The 13082-nt window shown below is 73.2% G+C and overlaps 2 protein-coding genes across 9 annotated transcripts; one reads left to right on the forward strand and one right to left on the reverse strand.

Moving 5' to 3' along the window:
- The first annotated feature begins 113 nt into the window (after positions 1-113).
- Positions 114-12850, forward strand: Gps1 (G protein pathway suppressor 1). Of its 8 annotated transcripts, none has more exons than XM_070031691.1 (14): positions 114-179; positions 9228-9320; positions 9699-9880; positions 10299-10463; positions 10550-10685; positions 10789-10866; positions 10946-11006; positions 11277-11362; positions 11534-11628; positions 11730-11835; positions 11907-11987; positions 12065-12202; positions 12277-12411; positions 12488-12850. In XM_070031691.1, the coding sequence occupies exons 2-14, from the start codon at positions 9243-9245 to the stop codon at positions 12560-12562; spliced, it is 1416 nt and encodes a 471-aa protein (XP_069887792.1). In that variant the 5' UTR covers positions 114-179; positions 9228-9242; the 3' UTR covers positions 12563-12850. The 8 variants fall into 8 exon arrangements, with proteins under 8 accessions (XP_069887792.1, XP_069887784.1, XP_069887785.1 ...); XM_070031683.1 differs by lacking the exon at positions 114-179 and adding an exon at positions 358-631; XM_070031684.1 differs by lacking the exon at positions 114-179 and adding an exon at positions 358-631 and having other exon boundaries at positions 10949-11006.
- On the reverse strand, positions 4620-7608 carry Rfng (RFNG O-fucosylpeptide 3-beta-N-acetylglucosaminyltransferase). The gene is made up of 8 exons (XM_070031569.1): positions 7351-7608; positions 6841-6889; positions 6271-6373; positions 6021-6174; positions 5798-5886; positions 5317-5482; positions 5120-5205; positions 4620-4756 (listed from the first exon to the last, which is right to left on the reverse strand). Exons 1-8 carry the CDS (start codon positions 7606-7608, stop codon positions 4705-4707), a joined length of 957 nt encoding a protein of 318 aa, XP_069887670.1. The 3' UTR covers positions 4620-4704.
- Positions 12851-13082: the final 232 nt, after the last annotated feature.

Consider the following 13082-nt stretch of genomic DNA (forward strand, 5'->3'; position numbering starts at 1 on the left):
TCTTATCTCCAATAAACCACTAGAAAACCGCAAGTGGCGCTGTGGCTTAAGTGATAGAGCGTGTGGCGCTGTGGCTTAAGTGATAGAGCGTTCGCCAAGAGCTGAGGGACAGCGCCCAGGCCCAGAGTTTGAGCCCCAGGACCGACAAAAAGAAAAAGAATAAGAAAAAGAAAATACAGGTGGGCAGAGCCGCGTGCAGCCCACAGCGTGGAGCTGCGGCTTTGTTTGACGGGGGCTTCGCAGGGTCTTGGCCACACCAGGCACAGGCCACGCGGGGCCAGCCCGGCACTCCCACGCTGGGCACACCCGGCTGGTCTCCGGGAGGTCCTCGCGGGTGCAGAGGTGGCCCTGGGTGTGGAGCAGGGCCGGCCTCAGCCCTGGGGGGATGGGCGGGTGCTCCCAGGTGAGGCAGCCCTGGCCACCGAAGCCGCCTGCGCTGCTCTGGACAGCAAAGGGGTGTCGAGGACACGGGGCCGTGGCTTCAGGCCCGGGGCAGCCCTGCCTGGCACAGGCCCTACGCCCCACACTTGCTGGGGGCAGGGCAGTGTCAGCCCTCAGAAACCCACACCCAAGGAGATGGTGCAGCACCTGTGCAGAGGAGGCTGGCCAGGTGCGGCGGGCGGCTGGTGAGGTAAGGAGATACTTCTGGGAAACGCCACTGGCCTCTCCACTTCTCAGGGCACGGAGCCTGGGGGTGCAGGCTCCCCCAGTTCCCAGCCCAGACCCGTGGCCCCTCCCCAGAGCCCTTGGGTCAGAGGGAGGGGGAGGGGCCCAGCCCAGGGCCTCCAGGGGCCCAGGCCCTGTGCAGCCACCAAGCCGAAGCCGAGCTCAGGCCCTGCTGCTGGGCTGGTTGGGGGGTGGGGGGGGATGAGTAGGGCCCAGGGGTGAGGGGGGGGGAGTGTGAGGAGGGCTCAGGGGTGAGGGTGGTGGGAGGTGAGGGGTGGTGAGGGATGAGTGGGGGGGAGGTGGGGTGGGAGGTGAGGGGTGAGCGATGGGGTGAGGAGGGCTCAGGGGTGAGCGGGGGGGGGGTGAGAAGGGCTCAGGGGTGAGGGGGGGTGGGAGGTGAGGGGGGTGAGGAGGGCTCAGGGGTGAGCAGGGGGGGTGAGAAGGGCTCAGGGGTGAGGGGGGGTGGGAGGTGAGGGGGGTGAGGAGGGCTCAGGGGTGAGCAGGGGGGGTGAGAAGGGCTCAGGGGTGAGGGGGGGTGGGAGGTGAGGGGGGTGAGGAGGGCTCACTGAGCGGGGGGGTGAGGAGGGCTCAGGGGTGAGCGGGGGGGGGGTGAGGAGGGCTCAGGGGTGAGGGGGGGTGGGAGGTGAGGGGGGTAAGGAGGGCTCAGGGGTGAGGGGGGTGAGGAGGGCTCAGGGGTGAGCGGGGGGGGGGGTGAGGAGGGCTCAGGGGTGAGCGGGGGGGTGAGGAGGGCTCAGGGGTGAGGGGGGGTGAGGAGGGCTCAGGGGTGAGGGGGGGTGAGGAGGGCTCAGGGGTGAGGGATGAGTGGGGGGGAGGTGGGGTGGGAGGTGAGGGGTGAGCGATGGGGTGAGGAGGGCTCAGGGGTGAGCGGGGGGGGTGAGAAGGGCTCAGGGGTGAGGGGGGTGGGAGGTGAGGGGGGTGAGGAGGGCTCAGGGGTGAGCGGGGGGGTGAGGAGGGCTCAGGGGTGAGGGGGGGTGAGGAGGGCTCAGGGGTGAGGGGGGTGAGAAGGGCTCAGGGGTGAGGGGGGTGGGGAGGTGAGGGGGGTGAGGAGGGCTCAGGGGTGAGCGGGGGGGGGTGAGAAGGGCTCAGGGGTGAGGGGGGGTGAGGAGGGCTCAGGGGTGAGCGGGGGGGGGGGTGAGGAGGGCTCAGGGGTGAGGGGGGGTGGGAGGTGAGGAGGGCTCAGGGGTGAGCGGGGGGGTGAGGAGGGCTCAGGGGTGAGCGATAGGGTGAGGAGGGCTCAGGGGTGAGTGGGGGGGGTGAGGAGGGCTCAGGGGTGAGCGGGGGGGTGAGGAGGGCTCAGGGGTGAGCGGGGGGGGGGGTGAGGAGGGCTCAGGGGTGAGGGGGGGTGGGAGGTGAGGGGGGTGAGGGCTCAGGGGTGAGGGGGGGTGAGGAGGGCTCAGGGGTGAGCGGGGGCGGGGGGGTGAGGAGGGCTCAGGGGTGAGGGGCGTGGGAGGTGAGGGGGGTGAGGAGGGCTCAGGGGTGAGCGGGGGGGGGGTGAGGAGGGCTCAGGGGTGAGCGGGGGGGGGGGGGAGGAGGGCTCAGGGGTGAGGGGCGTGGGAGGTGAGGGGTGAGCAGGAGCGGGGGAGGAGGGCTCAGGGGCCAGGGTGAGCAGTGTCTCCTTACAGGCTGGGCCTCTGGGTCCCAGAGAGGACAGGTACTTCCCTCACCGTGTGGTGTTGAACTCTGGGCCTGGGTGCTGTCCCTCAGCTCTTCAGCTCAAGGCTAGCGCTCTACCACTTAAGCCACAGCGCCACTTCCGGCTTTTTCTGCTTTGCTTATGTGGTGCTGAGGGATCGAACCCAGGGCCTCATGCATGTGAGGCAAAGCGCTCTACCACTGAGCCACGTTCCCAGCGCCATGAGCTTTTCCCCGAAGGGGAGCGTCTACCTCTGTGCACAGCGCCCCTCCAGGTCTCTGGTAATTGAGTGGTTCCATGGCTTTTCCTGCGGGGCTCGGCTCTCAGCTCCACAGGCCTGAGCCGCGGGCACCTGGCCGCTTCCTTCTCTTTTCTGCCTCCTCCTCCCCGTCCTCTCTTTTGGTGGCCTGGGGCTTGCTGTTTGGGCTGGCACGCCTCCACCTGACCAACGGCAGGTGTCCAGGACAGGCCGGGGCGAGGCCGGGGCTGGGCCCGGTCAGTGCGGTGCTCGGTGCCCTTAGGACTCAAAGTTGTGCAACCCTCAAATATTGAACTGCCATTTCACCACCATCGCTAGGAGAAGTCCAAACACCCCAACAGGCCAGCCAGCTCACCCCGAATACGCTCCATTTTCTTTATTTTCCAAAAGAGAAAGAAAGTGCTCAGGTGAGTCCTGATGGCGCCAGGTCTCCAGCCTGTCCGCAGGCTGCCAGGCCTTGCTCTGCACCGCAGCGCCCTCTGCTGCCAGAGCTGGGCGGGGCAGGCAGAGAGGGGGAGGGGGCGGGGCAGGCAGAGAGGGGGGAGGGGGGCGGGGATGGAGGCAGGGCAGAGAGGGGGGAGGGGGGCGGGGCAGGCAGAGGGGGAGGAGGGGGGCGGGGCAGGCAGAGAGGGGGGAGGGGGGCGGGGCAGGCAGAGGGGGGAGGGGGCGGGGCAGGCAGAGAGGGGGGAGGGGGGCGGGGCAGGCAGAGGGGGGAGGGGGGCGGGGCAGGCAGAGGGGGGGAGGGGGGCGGGGCAGGCAGAGAGGAGGGAGGGGGCGGGGCAGGCAGAGGGGGGAGGGGGCGGGGCAGGCAGAGGGGGGAGGGGGGCGGGGCAGGCAGAGGGGGGAGGGGGGCGGGGCAGGCAGAGGGGGGAGGGGGGGCGGGGATGGAGGCAGGGCAGAGAGGGGGGAGGGGGGCGGGGCAGGCAGAGAGGGAGGAGGGGGGCGGGGCAGGCAGAGAGGGGGGAGGGGGGTGGGGCAGGCAGAGGGGGGAGGGGGGGCGGGGATGGAGGCAGGGCAGAGAGGGGGGAGGGGGGCGGGGCAGGCAGAGGGGGGAGGGGGGGCGGGGATGGAGGCAGGGCAGAGAGGGGGAGGGGGGCGGGGCAGGCAGAGAGGGAGGAGGGGGGCGGGGCAGGCAGAGAGGGGGGAGGGGGGTGGGGCAGGCAGAGGGGGGAGGGGGGGCGGGGATGGAGGCAGGGCAGAGAGGGGGGAGGGGGGCGGGGCAGGCAGAGGGGGGAGGGGGGGCGGGGATGGAGGCAGGGCAGAGAGGGGGGAGGGGGGCGGGGCAGGCAGAGAGGGAGGAGGGGGGTGGGGCAGGCAGAGGGGGGAGGGGGCAGGGCAGGCAGAGGGGGGGAGGGGGGGCGGGGATGGAGGCAGGGCAGAGAGGGGGAGGGGGGCGGGGCAGGCAGAGAGGGGAGAGGGGATGGAGGCAGGGCAGAGAGGGGGGAGGGGGCGGGGATGGAGGCAGGGCAGGCAGAGGGGGGAATGGGGGCCGGACAGACAGAGACGGGGTGGGAGGGGGGATGGGGACGGGACAGGCAGAGCGGGGTGGGAGGGGGGATGGGGGCGGGACAGGCAGAGCGGGGTGGGAGGGGGGATGGGGGCGGGACAGGGAGGGGGTGGGGACGGGACAGGCAGAGCGGGGTGGGAGGGGGGATGGGGACGGGACAGGCAGAGCGGGGTGGGAGGGGGGATGGGGGCGGGACAGGGAGGGGGTGGGGACGGGACAGGCAGAGCGGGGTGGAAGCAGGGCGGGACTCTGCAGGGCCGCCCAGGGTCACTCATCCGGCCTCTCCATGGCTACAGAGCAAATGTGGGTCTGGGTCTCATGAGCTTCAGGCCCCAGGGAAGCTGTGTGCTGAGGCTGGGCAGCCACGGCCTGGCCTGGCGGGCCCCTCCCCGGGAACCGTGGTCCACAGCCCGCTGTCCTCAGGCTGGGCAGCCACGGCCTGGCCTGGCGGGCCCCTCCCCGGGAACCGTGGTCCAGGCGCGGCCGCTGTCCTCTCCTGAAGTCCCTGCTACCCACAGCTGGGAGGGCCGTGGGCCGAACTAGGCCAGGCCAGCGCCTGCCAGCGGGGTGGCCACCAGGGTCGACGGCCAGTCACCAGGAGGGGAGGTCCCCCCTTCTTCAGGGACACCAGTCTGTGTCCGGGTAGAGAAGGCAGTGCACAGACTGGAACCTGCAAGGGGGAAGCGGTGCTGCGGCTGTGCGGGGGGCTCACAGCGCCCGGTCCACGCCCGCCCCGGCTCAGAGCGCCCCACCCATGCCACTCGTCCACGCCCGCCCCGGCTCAGAGCGCCCCACCCATGCCACTCGTCCACGCCCGCCCCGTCCACGCCCGCCCCGGCTCAGAGCGCCCCACCCATGCCACTCGTCCACGCCCGCCCACACCCTGTCTGGCCCGCCCCCGCCCCGCCTCCCCCGCCCACACCGCCCCCCCGCCCCGCCTCCCCCGCCCCGCCTCCCCCGCCCACACCGCCCCCCCCCGCCCCCGCCCGCCCACACCGCCCCCCCCCCGCCCCCGCCCGCCCAGTCCACGCACCGTGTGGGGTCCTGCTGCAGGCTGAAGCTCCCCGCCACACTCACCACGTTCTGCGGGTTCTCAGGGCCCCCATAGCTCAGGGTGACCTGGGGGGGAGCGTGAGGTCAGAACACGGGAGCACAGGGCGCTTCGCTGCCGGGTGCCCGTGCTTCCTGCGGGACTGGGCCTGGGGTCCCCCGCCCCGGCCGCTGGCCCACCTGCTGGAGCACGGCTTCGGGGGGCAGCCGCTGCAGGTTCTCCAGGTGGGAGTGGAAAAGGGGACTGTGCAGCAGGCGGGCGCCCAGCAGCCCCTCCACGATGTAGCCCACCGTGCAGTCGTCCGGGAGCCGCACGCGCTCGGCGGTGCTCATGAAGCTGCCCAGGCTGGGGGGCGGGAGGCGGGTCAGCAGCGCCGGGGCCACCCCGGCCCCAGGCGGCAGGCCCCCCCACTCACCTGGCCAGGCGGCAGGCCCCCACCCCCACTCACCTGGCCCAGGCGGCAGGCCCCCCCACTCACCTGGCCCAGGCGGCAGGCCCCCCCCACCCCCCCCCCCGCTCACCTGGCCAGGCCCCCCCCCCATTCACCTGGCCCAGGCGGCCAGCCCCCCCCCCCCCCCCCCCCGCTCACCTGGCCCAGGCGGCCAGGCCCCCCCCCCCCCCCGCTCACCTGGCCCAGGCGCCCCCCCCCCCCCCACTCACCTGGCCCAGGGGCTCATCTTGAGCGCGAGGCCCCTGCTCAGGCAGAACCCAGCCCCGCCAGTAGCGAACCAGAACTTGACCGTGGCCACCTGGAGATGGAGGCCCTGCGCTGGACTCCGGGATCTGGGCTCCCCGTGCGGGGCCGTCCCCAGGAGGACCCTCCCCCTTCCCCTGCACAGCCAAGTCCCCCCTGGGGCTCCCACCCGCCCTGGCCCCTGCTCACGGTCCCGCCTCCCGGAACCCTCTCGGTGGCTTCAATGGGGTGGTCCAGGCTGGCCCGGCCCAGGTAGACGTCCTGGCTGGGGGAGAAGGTGGACAGCAGCTGCAGCAGGCCTTCGGGGTTCACATAGTTGTCATCATCCACGTGACAAAACCACCTGGGGGTGGATAAGAGCCCTGAGCCGGGGCCTGCCCCCCCCACGCCCCACCCCGACGGCCCGGGCTTGGGAGGGCTGGGGGCCCCCGCTGCCCACTTGCGGCCGGACTCGATGAACTTGTCGTACTCCACCGACATCTTGCAGCACAGGGCCTGGCGGCTGCGCACGGCCGAGCAGTTGGTGTTGATGACGCGGCCGCCTGCGGGGAGGAGCACAGGCCCGTGAGGCCGCGCAGCGGACCCGGGGCCAGACCTGACGGGGCGGGCTGCCCAGCGCCGGCGGACCCACGGCCAGGCCTGACGGGGCGGGCTGTGTTCACCTGCACCCCAGCCCGGGGCCAAGAGATGGGACGTCTGGGTCCCCACAGGGCGGCTTGAGTGGGGACTGGTGGCTGTGGAGGGGCCTGGGCAGGGGGGTAGGGGTCCTGGCCGCGTGTGGGGTGGGGTCCTGGTCGTTGAGCAGGGAGAATGGGCGGTCTGGCTGTGTGTGTGTCCTGGCCGGGGGAAGAAGGGGGTCCTCTCTGTGTGTGTGGGGGTGTCCTGGGGAGGGTGGGGGATCCTGGGGGGGGTCCGGCTGTGCGGGGAAGGAGGGGGCCTGGTCCGGGCCGGGTGTCCACCTGCTGCCCGGTCGTGGCACCCGGGGCGTCCCGGGCCTCAGCGGCCTCACCTGCCTGCAGCTGGAGCTCGGGGTCCTCTCCGTCGGTGAAGATGAACGTCTGAGGGAGAAACTGCCCGTGAGGCCCCGTGGGCGGGCGTCAGCGGGGCGCGGGCGTCGGCGGGGCGTGGGGGGCGCAGGCGGCGGGGGTCGGCGGGGCAGCGGGGCAGCGGGGCGCGGGACAGCGGGGCGCAGGCGGCGGGGGTCGGCGGGGCAGCGGGGCGCGGTACAGCGGGGCACAGGCGGCGGGGGTCGGCGGGGCGGTGGGGCAGCGGGGCGCGGGGTGGCGGGGCGCGGGGCGGCGGGGCGCGGGCAGCGGGGCGCGGGGCGGCGGGGCGCGGGGCGGCGGGGCGCGGGGCGGCGGGCGGTGGGCGTCGGCGGGGCGCGGGGAGGCGGGGCGAGGGCAGCGGGGCGCGGGGCGGCGGGCAGTGGGGCGCGGGGCGGCGGGGCGCGGGGCGGCGGGCGGTGGGCGTCGGCGGGGCGCGGGGAGGCGGGGCGCGGGCAGCGGGCGGTGGGCGTCACCTGCCGGCGGGCCCGGGAGATCCACGTGCGCAGCAGCAGCCGCAGGCGTCGCGCGTGGTTCCGCCGCGTGGTTTTGACCGCGATGAAGATGTCGTCGGGCCTCAGGCCGGGGCCGGCGGGGGCTGGGGCGCCGCGGGCGGCCGGGGCGGGCGCGGGGGCGCGGGGCGGCGGCGGCGGGCGCGGGAGCAGCAGCAGCGCGGCCAGCGTGGCGGCCAGCGCGAGGCCGGCCCGGCACAGCGCCGCCCCGGCGCGGGCCATGCGGCTGCGCGGACCCCGGCGCCGGGCGCGGGCTGCGGGCGGCGGCGCCTTTAAGAGCCTCGCGCTCCGCCCCGGCGCCGACCCGGAAGCGGCGGCCTCGCTGCCCCGGAAGCGGACGCGCGCCGCGGCGAGCGGGGAAGATGCCGCTGCCGGTGCAGGTGTTCAATTTGCAGGTAACGGGCCCGGGCCGCGGGGCGCGCGGGCGGGAGGCCAGGCGGGCGGGAGGCCGGGCCGCGGGGCGCGCTGAGATCCGGTGCGCGGAGGCCGGGCGGGCGCGCGGAGGTCGGGCGGGAGGGTGGAGGCCGGGCCGCGGGGCGCGCGGAGGTCGGGCGGGAGGGTGGAGGCCGGGCCGCGGGGCGCGCGGAGGTCGGGCGGGAGGGTGGAGGCCGGGCCGCGGGGCGCGCGGAGGTCGCGGGCGCTCGGAGGCCGGGTGTGTGGAGGTCGCGGGCGCGCGGAGGTCGGGCGGGAGGGTGGAGGCCGGGCGGCGGGGCGCGCGGAGGTCGCGGGCGCTCGGAGGCCGGGTGTGTGGAGGTCGCGGGCGCGCGGAGGTCGGGCGGGAGGGTGGAGGCCGGGCGGCGGGGCGCGCGGAGGTCGCGGGCGCTCGGAGGCCGGGCGGGCGGGTGGAGGCCGGGCCGCGGGGCGCGCGGAGGCCGGGTGTGTGGAGGTCGCGGGCGCGCGGAGGCCGGGTGCGCGGAGGCCTGGCGGGTGGAGGCCGGGCGGGCGCGCGGAGGTCGCGGAGGTCGCGGGGCGCGCGGAGGTCGCGGGGCGCGCGGAGGCCGGGTGCGCGGAGGCCTGGCGGGTGGAGGCCGGGCCGGGTCCGCGCGCGGCGTTGGCCTCGCGCCCCGCCCCCCGCCCCCGTCAACGCCCTCCGTCCGCCGCCCGGCCCGGCCGGGACCTGGGCGCCATGAGGGGCAGCCCGGCACCCAGCTCCGCCTCCTCCTCGGCCTCGGACCTGGGCCGCAGCCCTCCGCGCGGCAGGGCGGCCCCGCGGCCCGGCACGGCCGGGGACTGCAGCCTCAGCGCCAGCCTGTCGGCCTGCACGCTGCTCTCCGAGGTGCGGCGGGGCTGCGCGGGGGAGGCCGGCGGGGCGCAGGGCGGCGGGGCTGCGCGGGGGAGGCCGGCGGGGCGCAGGGCGGCGGGGCTGCGCGGGGGAGGCCGGCGGGGCGCAGGGCGGCGGGGCTGCGCGGGGGAGGCCGGCGGGGCGCAGGGCGGCGGGGCTGCGCGGGGGAGGCCGGCGGGGCGCAGGGCGGCGGGGCGCAGGGCGGCGGGGCTGCGCGGGGGAGGCCGGCGGGGCGCAGGGCGGCGGGGCGCAGGGCGGCGGGGCGCAGGGCGGCGGGGCTGCGCGGGGGAGGCCGGCGGGGCGCAGGGCGGCGGGGCGCAGGGCGGCGGGGCGCAGGGCGGCGGGGCGCAGGGCGGCGGGGCGCAGGGCGGCGGCGGCGGCCGCGGGTGGAGCCGGGGAGGCGGCGGCTGCGGGTCCTGCGCGCGGTGCCGCCCTGGCACCTCGTGTCCCGGGCGCGGGCCTCCCCTCCCAGGCTTGGCTTCTCGGCCACCCCTTCCCCGTGGCGGGGCCGGGCCGGGGTGTCTGGCGGCCCTCAGGGTCTCAGGCCGCTGTGTTGCAGGGCGCTGTGGAGCCCATGCAGATCGACGTGGACCCGCAGGAAGACCCCCAGAATGCACCCGACGTCAACTATGTGGTGGAGAACCCCACCCTGGTACGCAGCCCGGGGGGGGGTCTAGGCCTGGGGACCGGGCCCGCAGCCTCCCCGCCGCGCGGGGACCGGGGAAGTGTGCAGCTCCGCGGCCAGGCCGCGTCTTTTGCCTCAGCCTTGCTTGCATCTTCGGGCCGAGCTCCAGGTCCTTGGCCCAGGCCGAGCCCCACACCTCTTTTGCTGTGAACCCTCCCGGTGCGGGCAGAGCAGGCCCCGGCTCCCCACCCCACCCCTGCATGCCGCCCCGGGGGCTGTGCCCACGGTCTCTTGGAGATAGATGAAGATTGGTATTCCAGCCTGGACAGGCCCCGGAGTCCCTGGGCCGGCTTAGGTGCAGGGCTCCTGCGCACCCTGCCTGACCCCCCCCTGCTCCCGCGCCAGGACCTGGAGCAGTACGCGGCCAGCTACAGCGGGCTGATGCGCGTCGAGCGCCTGCAGTTCATTGCTGACCACTGCCCTGCACTGCGGGTAGAGGCCTTGAAGATGGCCCTCTCCTTCGTGCAGAGGACCTTCAACGTGGACATGTATGAGGAGGTCCATCGCAAGCTCTCTGAAGCCACCAGGTGAGGAGAGCTGGAGGGGGCTGCGCTGGCGGCCACGCCCGTCATCCCAGCTGCTCTGGAGGCTGAGAACCACGGTTCAAAGCCGGCCCGGGCAGCAAAGTCCCTGAGACTCTTAGGTCCATCAAACTACTCAGAAAAACCAAAAGTGGTGCTGTAGTTCAAGTTGTAGAGTGCTTTCCTTGGGCAAAAGCAGCTCAGGGACGGCACTCAAGCCCAGGACCAACCCCCAGCTGGCGGCTGGAGCTGCGGGGCCCCTGCGGGCCGCCATGCTGGTGCTGCGCCGCCTTCCTCGTGAGGGGGAAGCGACCGCAGGCCGGCCGCCCCTGGAAGCCACCCCCACAGCCTCTGGGCCCTTTGGCCGGGCTGTCTCCCTCCGCCTGCCGCTCCCGCCTTTGCTGACGGCCAGGCTCGACCACAGGGAGCTTCAGAATGCCCCAGACGCCATCCCTGAGAGCAGCGTGGAGCCTCCGCCGCTGGACACGGCCTGGGTGGAGGCCACGCGGAAGAAGGCCCTGCTGAAGCTGGAGAAGCTGGACACAGACCTGAAGAACTACAAGGGTAACTCCATCAAGGAGAGCATCAGGTGCGGCTCCCCCGGGGCCAGGAGGCGGGGGGGGGGGGGGTGGGGGGCAGTGGCTCCCTTCCGCTCACGCCAGGCCTGTCCTGCAGGCGGGGTCACGATGACCTGGGTGACCACTACCTGGACTGCGGGGATCTTAGCAACGCCCTCAAGTGCTACTCCCGAGCGCGGGACTACTGCACCAGCGCCAAGCACGTCATCAACATGTGCCTGAACGTCATCAAGGTGACCCGGGTGCCGGAGGGAGGGGCTCTCAGGGTGGCCTGGGGGGCGGGGCGGTCGGAGAGGCCCCCCAAGTTCATCCAGCCCTGCCCACTCATCCGGCCAGGTCAGTGTCTACTTGCAAAATTGGTCTCACGTGTTGAGCTATGTCAGCAAGGCCGAGTCTACTCCAGAGATCGCTGAGGTAATACCCCGTCTCCACTGCCCACCCCAACTTCCGTCCTCCGGCGCTGGGCCTCTCACGGTGTGGCCTTCCCTTGTAGCAGCGTGGAGAGCGGGACAGCCAGACCCAAGCCATCCTCACCAAGCTCAAGTGTGCTGCAGGTAAGGCTCCTACCCGGGGCCGGCTGCAGGTAAGGCTCCTACCCCGGGCCGGCCTGCCCCGCGTCCCTGGGCGGGCGGGGCAGGGTGGAGGCTGGCTGGGACAGCGGGCGCCGCAGCCGCCCCGAGGCTCCCCGGGCACCTAGCTCGGGAAGCGTGCTCGGCATGTGGGGGCCGGTTTGTTCCCAGCAAGCATTTCTGTCCCTGTCTGGGGAACAGCACACAGGGAAGGCGCGCAGGTGGCTGCGCCCCCTCAGCTTCTCCTTCCTCTAGGCTTGGCCGAGCTGGCCGCACGCAAGTACAAGCAGGCTGCCAAGTGCTTCCTGCTGGCCTCCTTTGACCACTGCGACTTCCCCGAGGTGAGGGCCTGCACAGGTCCCCGTGGGGCCCAGAGCGGGGCTCAGCTCTTCGCTGCCACTCCTGAGCGCTGAGAGGGGGTGGGGCAGGGTAGAGAGCCCTGGCTCTGGACTGACTTCCTGGCCCGTGTGCCTGAGCCTGCACGACCCCAAGCCCACCCCCTTTGCCCTCAGCTGCTGTCCCCCAGTAACGTAGCCGTCTACGGCGGTCTGTGCGCCTTGGCTACCTTTGACCGGCAGGAGCTGCAGCGCAACGTCATCTCCAGCAGGTAGGGAGGTGGCCCCCCCCCCCCCCCCCCCGTGTCTGCCTGTGGGCGGGCCTCGGCCGGGAGGCGGGCAGGCCGGGCGCTCAGCACTGGGGTCTCCACAGCTCCTTCAAGTTGTTCCTGGAGCTGGAGCCACAGGTCCGAGACATCATTTTCAAGTTCTACGAGTCTAAGTACGCCTCCTGCCTCAAGATGCTGGATGAGATGAAGGTGAGGCTGGCTCCCGAGCCGGGCAGGCCGGGGCTCCAGCCCTGAAGGGCCTGACCAGCCCCTCTCCCCAGGATAACCTGCTCCTGGACATGTACCTGGCCCCTCACGTCAGGACGCTGTACACTCAGATCCGCAACCGGGCGCTCATCCAGGTAGGGGGCTGGGGAGGGGGGGCTGGCTGGGGTGGTCCGCCTGGAGGCTACGGCAGCTGGGCCTCCCTGCTCTTCAGTATTTCAGCCCCTATGTGTCAGCTGACATGCACAGGATGGCCGCAGCCTTCAACACAACCGTCGCAGCCCTGGAGGATGAGCTGACACAGCTCATTCTGGAGGGGCTCATCAACGCCCGCATTGACTCTCACAGCAAGGTGGTCCCTGGGCCGGGGGCCGCGGGCGGGAGACTCGTCCCCTGCTGGGCCCAACCGAGCCTGTCCTTTTCCAGATTCTGTATGCCCGGGATGTGGATCAGCGCAGCACCACCTTCGAGAAGTCCCTCCTGATGGGCAAGGAGTTCCAGAGACGCGCCAAGGCCATGATCCTGAGGGCTGCGGTCCTGCGCAACCAGATCCACGTCAAGGTGAGCGGCTGGGGCTGTAGGGGGCAGGCCCGCCCGCCCAGGCCCTACCGAACTCCCTGACCCCCCACCCCTGCAGTCCCCTCCCAGGGAAGGGAGTCAAGGCGAGCTGACTCCAGCCAACAGCCAGTCTCGGATGAGCACCAACATGTGATGGTCTCCGGGACGGCCGGTCCCGCCAGCGCGGCCCTCTAGCTCCTGCCCGCTCACGTGCAGAGGGAAGGCGCGGTGTTGCTTGCGTCTCATTTGGGCAGGCTGGCCACCGAGAGTCAGCCCCTGGGCCCGCCGTGGGGGCCTGCCATGTTCCAGGCTGAGCCCGGGCCGCCCTGGAAGGAGACTGCGTGTGATGCCCAGTGGGCGGCCCCACCCCCTGCCCGCATGCAGCCTGGCTGCCGAGGCCGGTCTGCAGAGGCTCATTAAAGAGCAGTTGATCTGACCACCACACTCGTGCTTCCTCCTGCCTGGGTCCGCCGGCTGCGGTGCTGTGTGGGGTGGGGGAGAGTGTTGTCACTAAGAGTTGAGTTTCATAGGCTTCCCTGATGGCTGTGAACTGGGACCCTCAGACCTCAGCCTCCTGACAGCTAGAATTACAGGTCTGAGCCACCAGTAGCAGCTTCTGAAAGCTGCTCCCCAGGCTGAGGGCCCCTCTAGCTCAGTTAGGGCGTGCCCCAGGG

This window comes from Dipodomys merriami, unplaced genomic scaffold, assembly GCF_024711535.1.
Source record: "Dipodomys merriami isolate MVZ:Mamm:240054 unplaced genomic scaffold, mDipMer1.0.p SCAF_202, whole genome shotgun sequence".
Lineage (NCBI taxonomy): Eukaryota > Metazoa > Chordata > Mammalia > Rodentia > Heteromyidae > Dipodomys > Dipodomys merriami.

What these genes read in the sequence shown, in the direction of transcription:
- Gps1 (XM_070031683.1), top strand. Translation starts at nt 386, where the DNA reads ATGGGCGGGTGCTCCCAGGTGAGGCAGCCCTGGCCACCGAAGCCGCCT. An exon ending in TGGTGGAGAACCCCACCCTG is followed by an intron (nt 9,321 to 9,698) that starts GTACGCAGCCCG and finishes CTCCCGCGCCAG; the next exon opens with GACCTGGAGCAGTACGCGGC. An exon ending in TCCATCAAGGAGAGCATCAG is followed by an intron (nt 10,464 to 10,549) that starts GTGCGGCTCCCC and finishes CCTGTCCTGCAG; the next exon opens with GCGGGGTCACGATGACCTGG.
- Rfng (XM_070031569.1), bottom strand. Translation starts at nt 7,608, where the DNA reads ATGGCCCGCGCCGGGGCGGCGCTGTGCCGGGCCGGCCTCGCGCTGGCC. An exon ending in AAGATGAGCCCCTGGGCCAG is followed by an intron (nt 5,483 to 5,797) that starts GTGAGTGGGGGG and finishes CCCGCCCCCCAG; the next exon opens with CCTGGGCAGCTTCATGAGCA. An exon ending in CCGAAGCCGTGCTCCAGCAG is followed by an intron (nt 5,206 to 5,316) that starts GTGGGCCAGCGG and finishes GCTCCCCCCCAG; the next exon opens with GTCACCCTGAGCTATGGGGG.